Genomic DNA, 24,020 nt, shown 5'->3' with positions numbered 1-24,020 from the left:
GCCATCTGAGTAGAAAAGAGGAGGGAAAGATGATTAGGTAAAGTTGTTAGAAAGGTTTTCGGCAATGAGTCAGAAGGAGCCGGAAGAATTCGAGTTGGAGAGTTGAGATTGTTTAGTACGGAGGAAATTATTTTTCGCATAGCGAAGAACAGACTTAGCATGATTCCAGACAGAAACATAAAAAAAGACGTGATTCAGGGGTGGGTTGGCTTTGGTACCTTTTATAGACCATCTCCTTGTTGGGGACAACATTAGAACAAGCATGATTAAACCAGATTTTATTTTGCATTAGTCAAAGGTTTTGAGAAGGGAATGTATGCTTCCATGCCTGAGAGAATAATCTCCATAATGTGCAAGGCACACTCAGATAGCTTCCAGCCATAGAAGCAATAATCATTCCAGGGAAAATCAAAGACGTACTGCCTGAGGGTCTCCCAATCAGCAGCTCCAAAGTGCCACAACTTACATTTCTTTGGAGGGTCCACAGGCAGTACTGGAGGAACAGGACGGTGATAAGGTTTTGATCGGAGGAGCCCAACAGAGAGGAAAGATTAACAGCATTAGCAGAAGGATTGGTTGTAAGGAAGACATGAGGTATGTTGGAACACACTCTAAGACGGTCAGGGACATAGGTAGGATGCTGTACAAGCATTTCTAGGTCATTAAGGATAGAAAAGATGTAGGCTTGTTCACCAGGTGAATCAGTAAAAGGAGAGAAGAGCCAAAGGTGGTGGTGAATAATGAAATCTTCTAGAATGGAGATTTCACAGAAAGGAGAAACAGATGGGATGTGTTCCGTCGTAGAAATAACATAGTCAAAGAATTTTTCATGGTCAGTAGAATTAGGGGATAAGTAAATAGCACGGATATACAGTATTTAGTCAGAGAATGACAGGGAAGCCGAAGCCAGAGAGTAGGGAATTCAGAAGAATCAAATTCAGGAACATGAGAGCAAGATAAGTTGTTGCGTACATATACACAACAGCCACCTTTTGCTTTGAAATGAGTATAGAGAAAGTAGGAGGATACAGAGAAGGGTTTGCCATCAGTTGCCTCAGACAGCTAAGTCTCAGTTAAGAAGAGAAGGTGAGATTTAGAGGAGGAGAGATGGTGCTTAACAGAGAGAAGGTTAAAGGAAAGGCTGCGAATGTTGGAGAAATGAAGAAGAAGCTAGTCAGACAGTGAGGGTCAAGGTGGTGATGCAGTACAAGGCCAGTGTGGGTGAACAGGGTAGGGGAGGGCGCCCAGAGCAGTTTGTGCACATGTGTCAAGGTCATGATGTCAGCGTCCCACGACTGTAACCTAACCGTGTGGGCGTATAAAATGTTGAAGGTGGTGGGGTTCATCACAACACCCTTCCTGCACGAACCCTGGAATGGCCAGCTTAAAAAGCAGCAGGGTGGAGATTAGGTGTGTCACATAAAGAATGATTAGTGCAATCAGTGCTGCTATAAAATGGGCCCACTGTACTTTTTCAAAGAATGTACAAGATATCATTTTCAAGGGAAGGTGATCACACCTGTGAAGTATCATAATTATGCACCCAGTACTCAGCTCTGAGCTTGGGATAATTCCTCCCGTTACCCCTCCTAATGATTACGTGGTGTCATAAATAATTTTAAGCCATTTCCTTGGATGCCTACAAACTTGCGTTCTGCAGATGATGAATGGCTGTTTGCCTATGCAAATAGCTGTGATTATTATCCATACAATGTTTGATTTATGTATCCATCCATCCATCCATTATCCAGTCCTACATTGCCCAGTGAGGAGTGGAGAAGTCTGGGGCTAGACAAGTTGGTCCTAACATTTAAGATGAGATTGACCAGCCTCACTCATCCCTGAGTGGCATTACATGAGCAGTAAACCACAATCATCCCTTGGATATAAACCTATACAGTCTAAATCCGATTTAAGTGCCTTAATTACCCAGTAAACCACCAGGCTCCATTATTTGATTTTGTGCTTACCACCCAGTGTAGTAAATGGTTTCCTGGTATGCAGGAAACCATTTGGCTTGTTACTCAGTGTAGTGTAACCCATAGGCAGAAGGAAGAGGAAAGAATGAAGGAAAGAAAGATTTTTTTTTTTCTTTGCCATCTTTTTCCTTCTATCTGTCTATTGCCAGATGCCTCAATCCTGTTCGGGGTGGCCACAAACAAATCACCTCCATGTCGCCCTGTTCCCCGCCATTTCACTGCCCTGCTCCCAACTCATCCCACCCCCCTCTCATATACCTCTCCACCCTATCCCTCCATCTCATCCTCGACCTCCCCCTCCTTCTCCCCCCCTCCACCTCACTCACATACACTCTCTTCGTCAGTCTTTCACCCTCCATCCTCTCCACACGGCCAAACCACCTCAGTGTATTCCTGCTAACGCTTTCTATCACAACTTAATGTAAATCATGTCTTGGCCACAGTCTAGTTATACAGTTGAGTAGTCCTGCCAGCCACTTATGTGTTATGTGTTTTGTAAGGCTGGATGGAGGTGATGATATTAACTGAAAATGTGTGAGGAAAATATGAATCCTAAAATCTAATGGTCTTACATGAGTTTTATTGGTAACAAGTAGTTTATTATACTTTCCAGGACAACATGAGGGGCAAAGTGCTGGTGGAAAAGATCTTCCGTGGTAAAAATTTAGGAGTGATGGACATTTCCAAAGCTGCCTACAAGACAGACTTCCGCTTAATACACAAACATGAGGAAGCCAAATATTTAAAATCATATGAAAATTGTACCTGTCAAGAAGTGAATGTTTTACCTCGAACCATCGAAATGCCTCCGCTGTTAAAGGTGGGTTTCAGTTACTGTACTTGTTTTATTTAGCAGTCGTACTTTGTTATTAAATTAGGAAATCTAGTAAGTACTGTAATGTGAAGTGCATCTATTAAAAAAAAGGGGGGGGTGGGGGGGGAGGTGATGGTTAGGCATAGAGAGTGGAACCATTATTCCAGGGGCTTGAATGGTGAGTGAATGAGTGTCAGGCCTATTTCACTGGTCTTGCTTTTGATAGTTCTCCCTTTATTGTCCTTTCGCTTACCTTGTTTTCTACACCCTCTGTCACTCCATCCGTAGGTAAAAAAAAATAAAAGTTTAGGTGATGATGAATCATGATAATGTTTGAATGATTGGTCTCTGTTATATTCCTGTATTGTACATTATATGGCATCTTTTGCTGGTATTGTATATTGCTTCTTTTGGTGTTTACTGACTGATGATATCAGCTGATCATGTGGTTATTCAAGATGGCATATCTGGGTTAAGAAAGGTACTGTAGGAGTTTTGGTAGATGAATGTTATGATTCTGTGATGTCAGTTTCTTGCACAGGATTGAGAGGTAGGTTGGGCCTGGAGTGTATTAGTGTTGTGATGAGGAAAGATAGATTGAGGTGGTTTGGGCATGTGGAGAGGATGGGGGATGATAATTGGGTGCTGAAAGTGAGAAGTGTCAGTGTTGGGGGTAGGGTAGCGAGAGGTAGACCAAAAAAAGACCTGGGACAGGGTCATTGACTGTGACCTGAGGGATAAGGGACTAAATAGGGAAGCCACCAGAGATTGAGCGGCATGGAGAGCTGCCATTAGGTGACCAAGTCCGATGCATGCAAGCATATTGGAGCATTCAAAAACAAAATGAAACTATATTATACAGCTTTAGATGCTTATTGTGATTTCTGATGCAGGTATTTTGCTGCTGTGAGTGTATGATGCCTGGATATATACTTGGTGAGGGTTGACTAAAATAATCCGAGAAAAAATTTCCCGCATATAACCCATGTTTTTGTTTTGTTGTTGTCTTTCTGGAAACATCTGTTGCTACTTGCAATTTCATACAGCGGCTTTGTCTTCGCATGATTTTGGCTTTGTAAATTATGCCTCCTTTATAACTGATAGTCAATACATTCTCTTCAGCACTTGCCGGTTGAAACATTAATCTGTTTGAAGACTAAATGATAAGAATCTCAAATTAACCATGCACCGAGACATGTAATATTATATGGTGAATGCTAATGGACCACTTGTCATTTTATTCATTCTAGTGACTTCTGCAGTATTTTATTTAGTAAATCATTTATAAAAATCTGGTATAACCATTGAATACTGTATCGAAGAATTCATGTACTGCTCATCACAAAATATCATGGAAGGAGTTTTAGATCATATACTGACTGTGCCAGTCAGGAGGAACTGACTGAGTTCCTAATTAATGTAAATTACCCAGTAATCACTGGCAGCTCCTGAGTTTGTGAATGCTCCCATGGGATGGAAAGCTTTTGGTAAACATAGAGGTATCATGCAAAGTAGCTTGCCAATATGTATGAAACAAAAAGTATGTAACGAATGTATAATCCCAGCTGACATACAGTTGTGAGACTTGGACTCTAACAAAGTTGATGGAAAATCAACTAATCCATTCTCTAAGAGCAATAGAAAGGACAGTGTTGGGAATATCTTTAAGAGACAGGAAAAGGTCAACTTGGGTGAGAGAGCAGACAAAAGTCAGAGACATCATAGAAGTTATAAAAGAACAGAAATGGAGGTGGGCAGGTTGTGAAGGAAGAGTAATGGATAATTAATGAAGCCAGAGGCCGACTGACTGGGGATTTAAAGTGTAGCAGGAAAAGACCAGACAGGAGGTAGAGAGTTGAGACAGATAAGTTTGCAGGCAGGGATTGGCACAGTGAAGGAATTCGTGGAGAAGATAAGGCGAGGCCTTTGTTTAGCGGTGTACTTGCAATAGCTGTTGCTGATGAAATATATATACAAGGTCACTTCAGAAAGTATCTGACCTTCGGTTCCCAAAAAATAAATACCTAACCTATTGAGCTAGGACAGTAATTCCCCACTAAGTAAGCCACTTCGGACCTGACACACGTAGCCCAGTGTTCTTTCCACTGCCTCAAACATTTTCAAAGTCAGTGTTTGATATCTCCTGCAGGTACTTCATCGCATTCATTATGATCTCTTCTCTCAGATGACCGTTGCACAAGACATGTTGGCATGTGCGAATCGCGATCCAGACTTTCTGAAGACTGTCATCACTGGAGATGAGACTTTGGTGTATGGGTATGACCCAGAAACCAAAGCACAGTTGTCCCAGTGGAAGCATGCAGGGTCGCCTTGGCCAAAAAAAGCACAACAGGTCCATAGCAAAGTGAAATGCAGTCACGTGTTGATAGTTTTTTTTTAGACCGTGGTGTTGTGCATCACGAATACACACCAAAAGGTCAGACTGTTAACAAACATTATTTCCTTGACGTTGTTTGTTGTCTTCGTGATGCAGTTCAGAGGAAGAGACCAGACTTTATGAAAGCAGCCAGTTGAAAGCTGTACCATGACAGCACCCCTGCCCGTTCTTTTCAACTGATTCAGGAAATTTTGGCCAAGCACAACATCCAGCTGGTATGGCAGGTTCCATACTCACCAGACATGACTCCATGCGACTTTTGGTTATTCCCCAAGCTCAGAACTCTGCTGAAGGGTTCCTGATTTCAGATGAGAGAAGAGGTCATGATTAATATGACAAAGCACATTTGGGAGAAACTGAAAACCGACTGTGAAAAATGTTTCAGGCAGTGGAAAGAATGATTGGCTCATTGAGTAAAATCAGAAAAACCCACTGTGAGTGGGATTAGTGTCCAAGCTCAATAGGTTAGCTGTTTATTTTTATAGAGCCTAATGTCAGATATTTTCTGAACAGGCTTTGTACAGTATATGTACAAGGTGTTACCCCGAAATTATGGGAATTTGACCACAAAAAAAATTATGAAACCTAATTCCTAGTTTCCACTGTTTTCTTCGAAATACGGTAGTCACCTTGGACATGTATTCAGCGATCTTGGTGGCATTTCCAAGATGTATGTTTATATATAGTATATTGTATACATCTATCTGTCTATCTATCTATTGCCAGACGCCTCAATTGCGTTTGGGGTGGCCACAAACAAATCGCCTCCAAGTCGCCCTGTCCCCCGCCATTTCACTGCCCTGCTCCCAACTCACACCCCCCTCTCTCATATACCTCTCCACCCCATCCCTCCATCTCATCCTCGGCCTCCTCCTCCCTCTTCCCCCCTCCACCTCACTCACATACACTCTCTTCATCAGTCTTTCACCCTCCATCCTCTCCACATGGCCAAACCACCTCAGTGTATTGTATATATATATATATATATATATATATATATATATATATACAGTATATATATACAGTATATATTTATATATATATATATATATATATATATATATATATATATATATACACACACACATCAAATTTGTTGTATAATGATGATGCAGTACTGCTTACAAGCACCGAACAAGAACTTGGTAGGCTAGTGCAGAGTTTTACTGATGTCTGTGAGCATCGTGCATTGAGAGTAAATGTAGAAAAGAGTAAAGTGATGGTTATTGAGAGAGAGCAGGTGACTCCCAGTGTGATGTTACAGTGAATGGAGAGAGACTGAAATTGGTGAGAGAGTTCAAACACCTGGGTACAGTGATAGAAAAGAGAGGAAATTGTTCAAAAGAAGTTGAAAGTAGAGTGACACAAGGAAGAAAAGTAGCTGGTGTAATGAAGGCCTTGATAAGAAACAGAGACTTAAGTTTTGGAGCTGCACAAAGTTTACATGAGGGAGTGTTAGTGCCAACTTTAACATATGGGTGTGAGACTGTGGTGTGGCATGAAAATGAAAAGTCAAGAGTAAGAGCAGTGGAGGTGGGACTGCTTAGGAATGTAAATGGAGTACAGAAGGTGGATAGGATACAAAATGATGTGATTCGTGAATGGTGTGGAGTGAGAAAATCGGTGGACACCAGAATCGAAGAGAGTGTACTGAGATGGTATGGTCATGTGGAGAGAATGGATAACAATAGAGTGATGAAAAAGGTGTATCTAAGCGGATTTGAAGGAGGGAGGAGGCGAGGTATGCCGAAGAGAAGTTGGAGGGATATGGTGGATGAATGTGTGAAGAAGAGACGTTTGGAAGTTGGTGAGGCTAGGGAACTGACAAGAGATCGAGCTGGCTGCGTGATTGTTGTGAAGAGAAGTGCATGATCAGGGATTTTGGCACCCTTTTTGACGTGGCAGCATCCGGATTGACTCAATCGGATACGTTTATGTGAAGCTACAGAACATGGTGAAAGTTCTTTGGCGTATCCGATAGAGCCAGGATTCCGGGGGCTTGAATGATGAGTGAATAGAAGCGTGGCCCATTAGATTGGGCAAATTTGGGTTGTCTAGACATTGTTACTCCTCACCCTGCCCTTGGGTGCGAAAGGAGGTCTGTATGATGATGATGATATATATCTTTATATATATATATATATATATATATATATATATATATATATATATATATATATATATATATATATTATATATATATATATATATATATATATATATATATATATATATATATATATATATATATATATATATATATATATATATATATATATATATATATATATATATATATATATATATATATATATATATATATATATATATATATATATATATATATATATATATATATATATATATATATATATATTATATATATATATATATATATATATATATATATATATATATATATATATATATATACATATATATATATATATATATATATTTATATATATAGTGTATCTATATCTATCTGTCTATCTATAGCCCGACGCCCCTAATCCCGCAAAGGGTGGCTGCAGACAAAACGCCTCCAAGTCACTCTGTCACCCACCATTTGACTCCCCTCCCCCCAACTCACCCCCTCCCTCATATACCTCTCAACTCCATCCCTCCACCTCATCTTCGGTCTACCTCTCCCTCTCCCTCCCTCCACCTCACCTACATACACCCTCTTAGTCAGTCTTTCATTCTCCATTCTCTCCACATGTCCAAACCACCTCAGTGTATTTCTCCTAATCTTTTCAACCACATCCACATCTACCCCACAACGTTCCTTCACTTCTTCATTCGTCAACCTGTCCCTCCACGTCACTCCACATGCTCCTCTCAAGTAACTCATTTCCACTGCTCTCACTCTTGACTTGTTCCCCTCTTGCAAGGTCCACGCCTCGCTTCCATACGTCAGGGTAGGGATCACAATACCATCATGCAGTGACTTCTTAACTTCCGTACTCACCTCCCTATTTCTCATCACTGCTTTCAGTGTACCAACAACCTTTCTTCCCTGCTGTACCCTTTCACGTACTTCATCCCCCAAAGTTCCATCCTTACTCATCACACTACCCAAGTACTTGAATGCACTCACATTCTCCATATCCTCACCATCGAATCTCACTGCACACTCTGTGACTTCATTCCTCTCAAACACCATAACTTTACTTTTGTTTACATTAACTTTCAGCTTCCTCCTCCTACACACTGTCCCAAATTCATTCACCAAACCTTGCAACTCCCATTCATTTTCACTCAACAATACTGTATCATCAGCAAACAGCAACACCGGAAGCTTCCAAATCTCACCCTCATTCATTAGGGCCACCCCCACATCCACTGCCCTACCCTGCACCTCCTTTACAACCCCATCCATATATATATTAAACAGCCATGGAGACATCACACACCCCTGTTTCAGTCCCACCTTGAGATCAAAGAACTCACTCAGCTCACCATCCACTCGCACCGTAGCCCTAGCTCCCTCGTACATACTCTTCACAGCACTCAACAATTTCCCCTCCACTCCATATATTCTCAATACCTTCCACATACCTTGCCTATCTATTCTGTCATAAGCTTTCTCCAAGTCCATGAAGGCAGCATACACTTTCCTTCCCTTCTCTAGATACTTCTCCACTAAACATCTTAGAACAAATATCTGATCTACACACCCTTTTCCCTTCCTAAATCCCCCTTGTTCTTCTCCAACTAGCTCCTCTGTCATATGCCTAACCCTATCAATGAGTATTCTACCATATATTTTACCAGTCACACTAAGAAGGCAAATACCCCTATGGTTACCACATACTTCTCTCTCCCCTTTTCCTTTGTACAGAGGAACAATTATACCTGATTTCCAGTCTTCTGGAACCCTTCCCTCTTCCCAGGCCACTCTACACAACTTCCATATCCACTCCACAACAATCTCACCCCCATACCTAAGCATTTCACCACACACTCCATCAATTCCTGGGGCCTTTCCCAACTTAATCTTCTTCATCGCTTCCACTACTTCCGCCCTACTTATCTCTTCCTCCCTCCTCTCATGTCTTCTTCTCCCAGCCATTCCCCAACCACTTATACTCACACTGCTCTCACTCTCTACATTCAACAAATCCTCAAAGTGCTCCTTCCATCTCCTCAATTTCTCTCTCTTCTCCACCAACAATCTATTATTCCTATCTGTCTATCTATCTATCTATCTATCTATCTATATATATATATATATATATATATATATATATATATATATACAGTATATATATATATATATATATAGATAGATAGATAGATAGATAGATAGATATAGATAGATATATATATATATATATATATATATATATATATATATATATATATATATATATATATATATATATATATATATATATATATATAGATATATAGATATAGATAAATATATATATATATATATATATATATATATATATATATATATATATATATATATATATATATATATATATATATATATATATATATATATATATATATATATATACAGTATATATATATATATATATATATATATATATATATATATATATATATATATACACACAGTAATCCCTCCACCATCTGATGTAATAGAGCCAAAGGCATGTCCGGAAAGTGGTCCTGTCCGGATAGTGGGCCCCAGCCTCCTGGACTTGAACTTATGGACCCTAACTCAGAAAAACACCTATACAGCTCCCTCTGGACATGCATAGCACCTATTTAAGACCCAAATCACACCAATAAGAGACATATCAGACTGAAATAAATGCAAAAGAACCATTAAATGAGGTTTTAGAGGTGAGTTTATACAATATTAAACATTCTTGGTACTTACAACAAGTCCCTGGCTCCTGGACTGGTAGTTATGGACCCTAACCTAGCCTAACTCAGAAAAACACCTCCTACTGCACATACATAGCACCTAAGACACTATTCACACCAATAAGGGACATAAAAGAGTGAAATGAGGTGTTAGAGGTCAGTACAGTATGGAAAACACAGTACAGTATGAAACATTCTGGGTACTTACAGCAAGTCCCTGGCCATCTCGATGAATAACCTGCCTCTTCTCAGACTCTGACAGTAAGAAGGAGCTCCTGAAGCACTTGCAGTACACTGTACATGAATTCTGGCACTGAACTTAGTCATTTGCACTCAGAATCCCATTCTCTTAACACTGCACACTCTAGTCTTACTTGTGCTCCATTGTACCTTAATGAAATAAGTGTTGCACTCTGCACTTAAAGTCTTTGAACTCATAAATCCATTTTCTAAACATAACACACTCTAGTTTATTAACATTACATTGAAAGTCTATAAGATCAGTGTCTTTTCACTGAGAATTCTAATTTCTAAACACTATGCACTGTTTTTTTTTCACTGCACAACACTGTAAATTTCCGTGTGGTCTAGTGGAGAAGTTCTAGCCGTTTAATCACTGTCGGAGTCTGAGAGTAGCTGTTGCAGGTGACCTAGGGGTCTGTCGCTGGGTCGTGGTGATGGAGTACCCACTGCAGACGACGCCGAAGAGAGGCGGAAACTCACATCGAGTGGTGACTCCACCGTGCCTGATGTGCAGGGCTGTGGCTCGGAGGATGAGGGCCTGTCTTGGGGAGGCAATGGAGTGGAGCCAGGGCTGGGCACAGTGGGGGTCACGGGTCTGAAAAGCTGTCAATGGTTGATTGACGTAAGGAACGACGATTTTGACGATTAATGATGCGCTGCCTGAAAGCGCGCACTTCCTCCACAAGTCCCAAGGGCCCCATCTCGCTGTCGCAGTCCAGGTTCTCCAGGTAGTCCAGAATGAACTCTAGGTGTTCCTGGAGTGCGCTCAGCTTGGGGATGGCTGGAGTAGTGTAACTCTGAGAGGAGTCTGCATCATCGTCGTCCCTCGTCGGAATCTTCAAGCTGGGTACTGACACCTGCAACTGAAGATGCGATCTCGATATTAGACATCGTCTGATACCCAGGATCGCCCTCGTCATCATCCAACCACTCACGCACTTCGTCCACATCAACATCGTCCCCATCCGCATGTAGACATGCATGGAAGTCATCCACGTCAAAACCTAGGAAATCATGTTCCACATCCGTTCTGAGAAGCAGACGAGACCAAGCATTTTCTAGTCTTGACAGGGACTTCCTTCCATGCACTGGCCCAGTTGTAGATGGCAGACTTGATGTTGTAGCAGCGAAGGTTTTCCAAAGTCCGGTGGCCTCGCGTGTCCCGTCCTTCCCCGCGCTCGTCTTCGTCCTCAAGAACAACCATCATCTCATCCAGGAACTTCCTTCGGTACAGCCTCTTCATTGCCACAATCACTCCTTGGTCCATTGGTTGGATGAGAGCAGTAGTATTAGGTGGCAGAAACATGCACCTAATGCGGCCATTCTCGGCCACAAAGTCCTAGTCGCATGGGTGAGCAGGTGCATTGTCAAGGAGAAGGAGGGCCTTTACCTGGTCGCGTGGGATTCCCAGTTTCTCCGTCTGGTAATGGATGACCTCCTTGATGAAATGGTGGTGGAACCAGTCTTTGAAGATGTGGGCTGTGAACCATGCCTTTAAAGAATGGTACCAGACGACAGGAAGGACATCCATCACGCCACGAAGACACCGAGGCTGCTTTGCACGGCCAACAATTACGGGCTTAAGCCGGTGCATGCTGTTAGCATTGGCACAACACAAAGCAGATATCCGTTGCTTGCAGAGCTTGCGGCCAGGTACACGCTTCTCTGTCTTCTTCACTAGATTGTTCATAGGCAAAGAACGATAGAATAAGCCAGTTTCGTCAGCGTTGTAGACTTGACCGAGAGTGAGGCCCTCCCTGTCGATCAAGCGCTTCACCTTGTGCCGAAACTCTTCAACTCCATCCTCGTTGGCGTCCAAAGCTTTGCCATGAGACTTACGGTTGGTACGGCCATGTCGTAACTTGAATGCGAAGAGCCAACCCTCGGATGCCTTGAAGTCTAGGGCGTCGTGAAGCCTTGCGAACTTCTCAGCAGCAGCCTTCAGCTCTGTGCCACGCACCATCACACCAGCAGCACGTTGTTGTCGATACCAAATCAACGTGGAGCGGTCGACTTCAGCATACTTGGGAGTAAACATCATCATCCTCTCCACGTTGCATTTGCTTTTCGACAAGAAGTCAGCCATGTACTGCATGAGTTTGTCTTGGGATCTCTTGATATCAAACAAAGTAGATCGGGCCAGGTTGAATTCACGAAGGATGCATGAGGAAGACCATCCCACAACCACCTTGTCCAATATCTCCCTCTTCTTCGCCAAGGTCAAAACCACACTCTTCCTCTTCTCAGGCAGCGGGGCCATCATCACACACACTAATAAGAGGCACGAGAGCAGCAGGAGAGCCTGCAGCAGGTAAGGCACCACCACAAAAGCGAGCACGTGGGTGGCCATGACGACGAGCGTGCACTCACAACAAGAGACGAGCGGTAAGTGGGGAGGTTGCAGGGGGACTCTAGCAGATGGCGGCGGAACGACGCACCAAAACACAGCTGGCCTGCGCCGCGCGTGCCAAGTTCAAATTATGGGTGGGAAAAAGTCGGATTTTTTCCAATTTTTTGCGGTTTTTGGCCCATTTTGGGAATGTTGGATCCTGGGACAAAAATGTCCGGTACGTGGGGATGTCCGGAAAGTGGGCATCCGGATAGTGCGGGGATTACTATATATAAATGTATACATATATATATATATATATATACACACACACTGTGCGAGAGATTGGGTGGTCCACGACCTCGCGCACTGTGAATACATAATCTTATGGGAAAAATTACATATGGGCAGTACCCCCTCATACTTGGACATTTTTTTGCCCTTAGAGACATAATAAAGGTCAAATTTTTCAGACATTGTACTACAAATATAGCTACAATAACAAAAATATGGGTAGCCACCTTAACAATAGTAGTCAACAGGCCTGATGTACTTAAATAACAGGGGTTCCTAGGTGCAGCAACACTTACAGCGCCGCACCCCTCGCCGTACCTCCCACGGCACCAACACTTCCCTCCATAGACTTCACTGGAGCACCTTCCCCAGGAGCCTCAAAGTCACTCACTTCGCCCAGAAACCCCTTGAAGTTCAATGCTGACATATCTGGCATTGCATCCTCTTCATCCTCAACAGGAACAGGAGCAGAGGATGTAGCTGGTTCCTCAATTTCACTAACTTGAGCCCGCTGTGTGTAACTTGTTATGAGCGTCTGTCTTCTGTTTATTTCTTGCCTGTGCCTGTCTGTGTAGAAAGGGAAGAGTTTGTCAATACCAACAAGAACTTCCTCCGTTCTTAGGGTGCTCGCTTCTTGTTCCTTCACCTCTTCCTTGAGCTTATCCACGGGAGCAAGGATCTTGCTTATTCTTGACATACACAGCTCAGTCCTGCCCTCCATCACACTAGGCTGCCCAGCTTGACTCTGCCTGGCGTCAGGCTCTGCATCAGTCTCGTCTATATCCATTGCGACACTTCCTCGGGAGGCTGTTCCTCATTAGCAACGTGCACTTCTTGTATGTCCGCCAGTGTAAAGTCCTCGAAACCTGGTACAGCTTGTGTTGCTGCCTCAGCCTCGGCCAGTGGTTGAATGGCCATCTCCTGGGTCGTGCATAAGTGAGGCATGAGCATTTGCCACCCATGGTTCACCGTTGCAGGTGTAATCTAGTGCCAGGCTTGTAGGAGAAATTCAACTGTGTCCTTCACTCTGAAACAATGCCAAAATGCCTCAACAGTCATGGCACCAGTGTCGGGTCAGGATACAGCTGCTAGTGGAGATGGAACGGGAGCAGATGCCTCATTGAGATCTTTGTCGTGATCTTCTGCCTCATTGAGATCTTTGTCGTGATCTTCTTGTAGGGCATGAAGCTCCTCTTGTGTGTCGGTCTTCCTGCATAGGTGGTCGTACACTTGCTTATGGTAGAAGTGCTTCACATTGGTGATCAGTTAATGATCCAGTGGCTGCACTAGTGACGTCGTGCGGGGCGGCAGAAACATATCACGACAATCCTTGTGCAGATCTTCTAGGTATGGAGGGTGACTTGGTGCATTGTCCAGCACAAGGAGCATCTTAAATGAAATGCCCAGTTCCTGACACTTGGCCCTGGCATCGGGGATGCAGCACCTCATTAACCAGTTTGCCATAATGTTCCCGGTCATCCAACCATTTGCAGACTTGTACCAGTACACGCCACTTGCGTCCATGTTTGTGAGGTTTTTGTAGCACCTTTGGTTTGAAGCCGTGTGTACAACAGCTGGCCTTATCTTGTGGCTCCCAGACAGGTTTACAGCGAATATTACCATCATCTTACACTTCTGGAGCTTGCGACCAGGGGCTTTTTTCTGTCTTTTAGCAATGGGCATGGCCTTGTAGTATAACGACGTTTTGTCGACATTGTAGATCTGGTCCTTGGTGTACTGTCCCTCTTCAAGAAGCGCTTTAAAGATCGCAAGATAGTCTCACACAGCCAGCTCTTCGGCAGAGGCACGTTCACCAGACACGTTGACGTGACGGAGTTCCTTGCGCATGAGAAAACGGTCCAGCCATCCAACCAATGCCTTGAAAGGTTTGTCCACAGTTAACTTGCGAGATGCTGCCTTGTAAAAGAGCTGGGCTTGGTTCTGAATAAATCTGCCATTCAGTGGAACACCTTCCTTCTCCTTCCTCATTCTGAAGGTGCCAAGATACCATTCCATTAGTATCATCGCACGATTTCCCACCCGCAAACAGCCGTCTAGGTCAGAGGCACCATGTGTCTTCACTACAGCCCTCATGGCATCACGGTTCTTCCACACTGTTCTCACTGGGCTCTCCCGATGGCGGTGTTTCCTTGACCCTCCTCCTTTGTCTTGATGATCTCTAACTTGGTTGCGTGTGTGAGAAGTTTCTTAACTCTTGGGGTTGGAGCCATGGTGCGGCGAAGTACAGACCAGGATGGAGCAGCAAAAAAAACGCCACATGTTGTACACGACAGGTTAGCTGTAGAGAGCAGATCTGCATTGTGCACAAACCACGACTGTTATGGTGTGCCCGCTGCCTTCTACCCCAAGCTGCACAGTAGAATTCCCAGGAATTTCTGCGCATCAACATGACAACACATGACACGTTGTGTGAAGGGTGGTAGCGTACTAACGGAAAATGGCATTTTTGAGCCACTTCTGGCCTCTATCTCGCGTTCTGTGTGATAAACTCGTGCATTCAAGGTTTTTGGTTATGATTTTTGGTCACTCGTGCAGAATGTGAATCGCGCACTGTGCGAGCCCAGTGTGTTCGTATATATATATTGAGGGTGCGAAAGTGGATGTACGTGGAGTAACTGAAACTAAATGGTGAGGAGAGAGTGTGAGAGAATGGGAGTATGGATGGGGTATATGTGCAGGAGTAGGTGAGAATGAGAGGGCAAAAGAAGGAGTATGTATAGTTGTGAGTAAAAGATGGAAGAAGAACATAAGAGAGTATGGATCAGTTGGGTCAGGGATTGTGTGGGTAAAACTGAAAGTTGGAATACAAATGTGAGCGATTGTGTGTGTGTAAGCACCAACGCAAGATCATGCAAGCAGAGTGAGAGAAGAGTTCTGGATAAATGTGGAAGTGTGCATGGAAAAGTTTGGAAGGAATGAGAGAGTGTTTTCGATTGGTGATATGAATGGTAAAGTAGGGAATGTGAAGGCGGATGGAATAGTTGGTGAGTGGGGTGTGCTTGCTGAGATAGATGAGAATGGCAGTGCGTTAGTGGACATTTGTGTTGGGAGGGGGTTGGTGATAGCCAGTACCCTCTTCAGGCACAAAATGATGCACAGATATACATGGCGAGTGATGAGAAGAGTGGGTGGTGAACTGAATGAAAGGAGGGCAATGATTGATTATGTGTGTGTGGATGAAAGGATGCGAAGATGTGTAATAGATGCAAGAGCTTATCAAGGTTGGGGGAGTGGACTTTCTGACCACTACTTGGTGGTGGCCAGAATCGAGGTCCTATTAGAATGGAGAGATAGAAGAAGGGAAGGACGGGAAGAAGGAGTACTTGTAAGGAGAGTGGAAAGGTTACAAGAGGAAGAGAAAATGGCGGAATATAAGAGAGACATAGCGGAACGATTGGGTAAATATGAATTGGAGCAGATGGGGGACATGGAAGGTGTGTGCAGGATATTCACAGAAGAAATGTGTGCAGCATATGATGTGGTGTGTGGGGTGAAGAGAAGACGAAGGGAGGTGCAAGGAACAGCGTGGTGGAATGAAGAGGTGAGACAGGCTGTGGCACAAAAGAATAAATCATACAACGAATGGATGAGAAATAGGGGCTTGGAAGAAGTTGCGAGGCGGAAGAGAGAGTTATATGTAGAAAGGAAGAGAGAGGTGAAAAGATTAGTAAGAGTGAGTAAGAATAGAGTGGAAGAGGAATTTAGAAGGAATTTGAGTGTAAAGTGGAGAGACTGTAAGAAAATGTTCTGGAAAGAGGTGAAGAGAGTAAGACAGGGTAACAGGAAAGTTAGTAGAGGAGTGAAAGATAACAATGGTAGATTACTAGTGGAGAAGGGAAGTAAAAGTGAGCAGATGGAGAGAACACTTTAAGGAATTGTTGAACATAGAGGATGGAAGGAATGCGTGTATAAGTGGCTGGGGAATGGCTGGGAGAAGGAGGGAGGTGAGAAGACAGGAAGAAATCAGTAGGATAGAAGTTGTGGAAGCAATGAAGAAAGTTAAATCAGGGAAAGCCCCAGGAATTGATGGAGTGTGTGGTGAAATGCTGAAGCATGGGGGAGAGATAGTAGTAGAATGGATGTGGAAGATGTGCAGATTGGCCTGGGAGGAAGGTAGAGTCCCGGAGGATTGGAAGTCGGGTATAATTATTCCCTTGTACAAAGGAAATTGGGAAAAAGAAGTGTGTGGTAATCATAGTGTAATAGGAAAAGTGTATGGTAGGATACTTATTGACAGAGTTAGGGAAAGAACAGAGGAATTAGTTGGAGAAGAACATCGAGGCTTCAAGAAAGGTAGAGGTTGTGTAGATCAGATATTCATTCTTAGATCTTTAGTGGAAAAGTTTCTAGAGAAGGGAAAGAAGTTGTATGAGGCTTTCATGGATTTGGAGAAAGCATATGACAGGGTGGATAGACAAGGATTGTGGAAAGTATTAAGAATATATGGAGTAGATGGGAAGTTGTTGAATACTGTGAAGAGTATGTATGATGGTGCTAAGGCTGCAGTGCATGTGGATGGTGAACTGAGTGAATTTTTCTTTTTGAAGGTTGGGTTGAAACAGGGATGTGTCATGTCTCCATTGTTGTCCAATCTGTACATGGATGGGGTAATAAAAGAGGTACAAGGTAGGGCAGTGGATGTTGGAGTGGCCCTGGTGAGAGAGGGTAACGTTTGGAAACTCACTGTACTGTTGTTTGCAAATGATACTGTGTTGTTGAGTGAAGACGAAGGGAAGCTGCAAGGCTTGGTGAATGAGTTTGGAAGAGTGTGTAAGAAACGAAATCTAAAGGTGAATGCAGGGAAGAGTAAAGTGATGGTCTTTGAGAGAGGTGAAGTCAGTGAATGTACGGTGAGGTTGGATGGTGAGGAAATGGAAAATGTGAGTACGTTTAAGTACATGGGTAGTGTGATGAGTAAGGATGGAAGTTTGGAGGGTGAAGTGCTTGAAAGGGTACAACAAGGAAGGAAGGTTGCTGGTTCTTTGAAAGCAGTGATAAGAAACAGGGAAGTTAGCATGGAAGTGAAAAAGTTACTACATGACAGTATTGTGATACCAACTCTAATGTACAGAAGTGAAGCTTGGGTGTTGTTGGAAGGACACAAGTCAAGAGCGAGAGCATTGGAAATGAGTTATTTAAGAGGAGCCCGTTGAGTCACATGGAGAGCCAGGCTGACAAATGAGGATATAAAGGAGCATTGTGGTGTGGAAGTGGATGTGATAGGAAGCATTAGGAGGAACACACTGAGGGTGGTTTGGCCATGTGGAGAGGATGGAGGGTGAGAGACTGATGAGGAGAATGTATATGAGTGAGGTGGAGGAGGGAAGAGGGAGGGGGAGGCCGAGGATGAGATGGAGGGATTGGGTGGAGAGGTATATGAGAGAGGAGGGTTTGAGTTGGGAGCAGGGCAGTGAAATGGCGGGGGACAGGGCGATGTGGAGGCGAATTGTTTGTGGCCACCCCGTATGGGATTGAGGGACCTGGCAATAGATAGATAGACAGATATATATATAAATATATATACTAAGAAGACAAATGCCCCTATGATTACCACACACTTCTTTTTCCCCTTTTCCTTTGTACAAGGGAATAATTATACCTGACTTCCAATCCTCCGGGACTCTACCTTCCTCCCAAGATGTGCAGATTGGCCTGGGAGGAAGGTAGAGTCCCAGAGGATTGGAAGTCAGGTATAATTATTCCTTTGTACAAAGGAAAAGGGGAAAAAGAAGTGTGTGGTAATCACAGGGGCATTTGTTTTCTTAGTATAATAGGAAAAGTGTATGGTAGGATACTTATTGACAGAGTTAGAGAAAGAGCAGAGAAATTAGTTGGAGAAGAACAGGGAGGCTTAGGAAGGGAAGAGGTTGTGTAGATCAGATATTCATTCTTAGATCTTTAGTGGAAAAGTTTCTAGAGAAGGGAAAGAAGTTGTATGTGGTTTTCATGGATTTGGAGAAAGCATATGACAGGGTGAATAGACAAGGATTGTGGAAAGTATTAAGAATATATGGAGTAGATGGGAAGTTGTTGAATGCTGTGAAGAGTATGTACGATGGTGCGAAGGCTGCAGTGCGTGTGGATGGTGAACTAAGTGAATTTTTCTCTTTGAAAGTTGGGTTGAAACAGGGATGTGTCATGTCTCCATGATTGTTCAATCTGTACATGGATGGGGTAATAAAAGAGGTACAAGGTAGGGTAGTGGATGTTGGAGTGGCCATGGTGAGAGAGGGTAGTGTTTGGAAACTCCCTGTACTGTTGTTTGCAGATGATACTGTGTTGTTGAGTGAAGACGAAGGGGAGTTGGAAGGCTTGGTAGATGAGTTTGAGAGAGTGTGTAAGAAATGGAATTTAAAGGTGAATGTAGGGAAGACTAAGGTGATGGTCTTTGAGAGAGGTGAAGTCAGTGAATGTACAACGAGGTTGGATGGTGAGGAATTGGAAAATGTGAGTACGTTTAAATACTTGGGTAGTGTGATGAGTAAGGATGGAGGTTTGGAGGGTGAAGTGCTTGAAAGGGTACAGCAGGGAAGAAAAGTTGCTGGTTCTTTGAAAGCAGTGATAAGAAACAGGGAAGTGAGCATGGAAGTGAAAAAGTCACTACATGACAGTATTGTGATACCAACTCTAACGTATGGAAGTGAAGATTGGACGTTGCTGGAAGGACACAGGTCAAGAGTGAGAGCAGTGGAAATGAGTTATTTAAGAGGAGCCTGTGGAGTCACATGGAGAGAGAGGCTGACGAATGAGGATATAAAGGAGCGTTGTGGTGTGGATGTGGATGTGATAGGAAGCGTTAGGAGGAACACACTGAGGTGGTTTGGCCATGTGGAGGGGATGGAGGGTGAAAGACTGACGAAGAGAGTGTATGTGAGTGAGGTGGAGGAGGGAAGAGGGAGGGGGAGGCTGAGGGTGAGATGGAGGGATGGGGTGGAGAGGTATATGAGAGAGGGGTGTGTGAGTTGGGAGCAGGGCAGTGAAATGGCAGGGGACAGGGCGACTTGGAGGCGATTTGTTTGTGGCCACCCCAAACGGGATTAAGGCGTCTGGCAATAGATAGATAGATAGATAGATAGATATTTTTTATGCAAGAAAGAAGGAACCAAAGGCCAGGAGCCCACAAACCGTTCCTTCCAACGAAATAACAAAAATAATACAAAAAATAGCCAAATTCAAGATCTGTTCATTTCGAGATGCCTGGACACACTGTATTTGAAAGACTGGAGATCTTAGGAAGTAGGAAATACAGACAGAGGGTGACAGTTCCAGAGTTGACTTGTTGCATTAATAAGGGATTGGGAGTGACGGTTAACTCTTGTATTCGAGAGCAGGACAGAAATGGGATGAGAGTTTGTTGATAGACGGGTGCTATGCACCCGTCGTACAGGTGGAGGGATGTAAGCAGACAGTTCTGGGGAGCAGTGACCATTGAAGTAGGAATAGAAGAGAAATGAAGATGCAACAGTGCAGCGAGGAGATAGAGGTTGAAGGGAGCCAGTAAGAGGAGGAGTGTTTTGAGACGAAAAGCCTTTGACTCCATCCAATTGAGATGAGCTGTATGAGGGGAGCCTCCCCACACATGAGAAGTTGTACGCTACACAGGGACGAATGAAACCCGTGTATAAAGTCAACAACTTTGCAGGAGTAGAGAAGGTATGGAGTTGGCTTAGCACAGCCAGTCTTGTGGAAGCAGATTTTACGAGAGATGCAATATGATCTTTCCAAGATAAGGTCCGAGTTAATGAAACCCTAATCATGTTCAAGGATGATGCGGATTGAGCTGGACATTAGTGGGTACTCCTGTGGAAGATTGTGTCGGGTTGATAGGGGTAAAAACTGAGTTTTTGATGCATTAAAAACAACAAGATTATTTTCACACCAGTCAGAGATATGAGCCAAGTCAGACAGTAGGTGTGCCATAGCCTTCTTCCTTGTTTGTTGAAGTAACTGCTGAGATGGACGTTGCGAGAACCGAATGGAGAGGTGGAGGGTGGAATCATCAGCGTACGAGTGGATAGGGTTAGAAGTACAGCTTAGACGGTCATTGATGAATAAAAGGAAGAGAGTTGGTGGTAGGACAGAGCCTTGAGGAATGGCACTGTTGATAGATCTAGGAGAAAGAACAATGGCCGTCTACAACAGCGGCTATAGAACGACCAGAAAGGAAGCCATAGATGAAGGCACAAATAGATGGATAGAAACTGTAAGAGGGCAGTTTGAAAATTAAAGATTTATGCCAGACTCGATCGAAAGCCTTTGAGGTGTAAAATGCAATGGCAAAGCTTTCATCAATGTCCTGGAAGGAGGATGACCAGGAGTCTGGAAGGTAGGTGAGAAGGTTGCCAGTGGAGCATCCCAGACGGAACCCATATTGACGATCAGAAAGAAGGTTGTGATAGGAAAGACTCTTTAAAATTTTTGTGTTAAGAATTGACTCGAAAAGTTTTGAGACACAGGATGTTAAAGCAGTTGGACGATAGTTAGAGGGTTTTGGAATGGTCACCCTTCTTTGGGACTGGCTGAATGAAAGCAAACTTCCAGCAAGAAGGAAAGGTACAAATTGAAAGACAAATGTGAAAGAGTTTACCTAGACAGGGTGTAAGCACAGAAGCACAGTTATCAAGGACAACAGGAGGGACTCCATCAGGCCCATATGCCTTGTTAGTATTGAGGCCAGTGATGGCAGAAAATACATCAGCTGAAGAAATTTTAATGTCAGCCATGGGGAAGTCTGAAGGGGGAAGGGATGGAGGAACAGCACCGGAATCGTCTCAGATGGAATTGGAGGAGAAAGTCTGAGCAAAGAGATCTGCTTTATCAGTAGAAGAAACAGCTACAGAGCCATCAGAGTAGAAAAGAGGAGGGAAGAATGTTGAAGTAAATTTGTTAGAAAGGTTTTCAGCAGTGAGTCAGAAGGAGCCGGAAGAATTCAAGTTGGAGGGTTGAGAGCATTTAGTACGGATGAAATTATTTTTTGGCAGAGTGAAGAACAGACTTTGCATGATTCCGGGCAGAACCATAAACAAGATGTGATTCAGGGGTTGTTGGCTCTGGTACCTTTTATAGGCCCCTTTCTTTGTTGCCAACAGCATTAGAACATGCGTGACTAAACCAAGGCTTTCTTGCATTAGTCAGAGGATATGAGAAGGGAACATATGCTTCCATGCCCGAGAGAATAACCTCCATAATGCACAAGGCACTCTCAGATGGCTCCGTGCTATGGAAGCAATAATCATTCCAGGAAAAATCAATGAAGTACTACTTGAGGGCCTCCCAATCTGCAACTCCAAAGTGCATCAGTCGACTTTTCTTTGGGGGTCCACAGGCTGTACCTGAGCAATAGGATAGGTCAAGGTAATAACGTTGTGATTTGAGGAGCCCAACAGAGAGGAGTGATTAACAATGTAAGCAGAAGGATTAGTTGTAAGGAAGAGGTCAAGTATGTTGGTGCTCTCTCCAAGGCGGTCAGGGATATGGGTAAGATGCTGTACAAGCTGCTGTAAGTCATTAAAGGTAGAAAAGATGTAGGCTTGTTCACCAGGTGGATCAGTGAAAGGAAAGGAGAGCCAAAGGTGGTGGTGAACACAGAAATCTCCTAGATTGGAGATATCACAGAAAGGAGAAGTGGATAGAATGTGTTCCATTGTAGAAGTAAGGTAGTCAAAGAAGTTTTCACAGTCAGTAGAATTAGGAGATAAGTAATCAGTGCAAATATATTTAGTCAGAGAATGACAGGACAACCGAAACCAGAGAGTAGAGAATTCAGAAGAATCAAGATCAGGAACTCTATAGCAAGATAAGTCACATACATATACACAACAGCCACCTTTGGCTTTGAAATGAGTATATAGGAAGTAGGAGGAAACAGAAAAGGGTTTGGTGTTACTTGCCTCAGACAGCTGAGTCTCAGTCAGCAAGACAAGGTGAGGTTTAAAGGAGGAGAGCTGGTGTTCGATAGAAAGGCCACATTGCAGAAATGGAGAAGTGAGTCAGACATTGGTTCCAGGCATATTGCTGAGTCGTCACTGGGAGAAGGGTGGATGGGGGCATTTATGGTCTCCCCCCTAGGGACTCTGAGGCCTGGTTATTCTGCCCCCACCCCCCCACCCTTTTTTTTTTTTTTTTGAAAAGGAAGTGTAGTGTGTACTGTGCATGTAGATTGGCATTGACAGTTATATATAGAGTATATATAGGCAAACCCCGATTTAATAATGCAGTTGGTTCAGTAAAAACCCATCGCTAGGCAGGTTATCGTAAATCACAGACGATTTAACATGTAAAGTATTGGGATGTATTTTTGGGCCTTGGGTTTCACCCTCAACCAAGTCCTTAACCCCCCCAAATGAGTCCAAAAAAGATTATAAAGCTAATCTAAATGGTCTAACAGCTGTAAAGAAGCTAACCTAAGCCTAACACCTGTAAAAATATCAAACACCTCACATCAGTTACTTCTTGTAAGTCCATGTCGGGTCATGGTCATCATCTTTGCTATTTCCCCCCCCTCCTCCCGAGGTTAGGGGACATGTAGTGCTCCCTAGCTCTCATTCATCCACCTGAAAACCCTCTAACCCCATCTCCGGGGATGGGTCAGAGGAGGGGGAAGCCTGGCTATGGTCCGTCTAGTTTATGAAGTGTTTGGGCTTTGTCCCTCTTGGGGAGTCTCCGTCCCACAGTGTTGCCATACTTTGTACTGGGCAACTTAATCAGATTAGAGAAAAGGAGCAAATGACAACTCTCCCTCCCAGCACACCACTCTCTCTCTCTCTCTCTCTCTCTCACTCTCTGCATATAGAAATTGCATTTTTTGTGGATTTCTTTCTATAAAAAGCCTATACAGTTTTATGAATTATTAAAATTTGAGGAAAAGCTGCCTGACTGACTGTCTCTCTGTCTCTAACATTATTTTTTATTATGACTTATTTTCTTCTTTAAGTATGATGTTTTATTTGTGGTTTAATAATTTCAATTTATTTTCCACACCACTTCTGAGGTTGAGGAAAAGCCTCCTGACTGTCTTGTTGCTCTCCTATTCAATTTCCACCACATTTCCTCCCTCCCTCCGTCTTGCCTTTTCTCCCTTATCTCCGGCCTCTC

General features: G+C 43.4%; 1 protein-coding gene across 7 annotated transcripts in view; it reads left to right on the top strand.

Moving 5' to 3' along the window:
* mRpS34 (mitochondrial ribosomal protein S34) overlaps positions 1-24,020 on the top strand; it is a 200,617-nt gene that overhangs the window by 131,531 nt on the left and 45,066 nt on the right. For all 7 annotated transcript variants that reach the window (XM_080276002.1, XM_080276007.1, XM_080276003.1 and 4 more), the window contains exon 3: positions 2,593-2,799. In XM_080276002.1, coding sequence (XP_080132128.1) covers positions 2,593-2,799 — 207 coding nt within the window. The remainder of the gene's footprint in view (positions 1-2,592; positions 2,800-24,020) is intronic.

Source organism: Coenobita brevimanus, chromosome 63, assembly GCF_032717465.1.
Source record: "Coenobita brevimanus isolate Jiangsu-jjx chromosome 63, ASM3271746v2, whole genome shotgun sequence".
Classification (NCBI taxonomy): Eukaryota; Metazoa; Arthropoda; class Malacostraca; order Decapoda; family Coenobitidae; genus Coenobita; species Coenobita brevimanus.
Note: the sequence above shows the minus strand (reverse complement) of the source record. Positions and strands in the feature narration are given on the sequence as shown.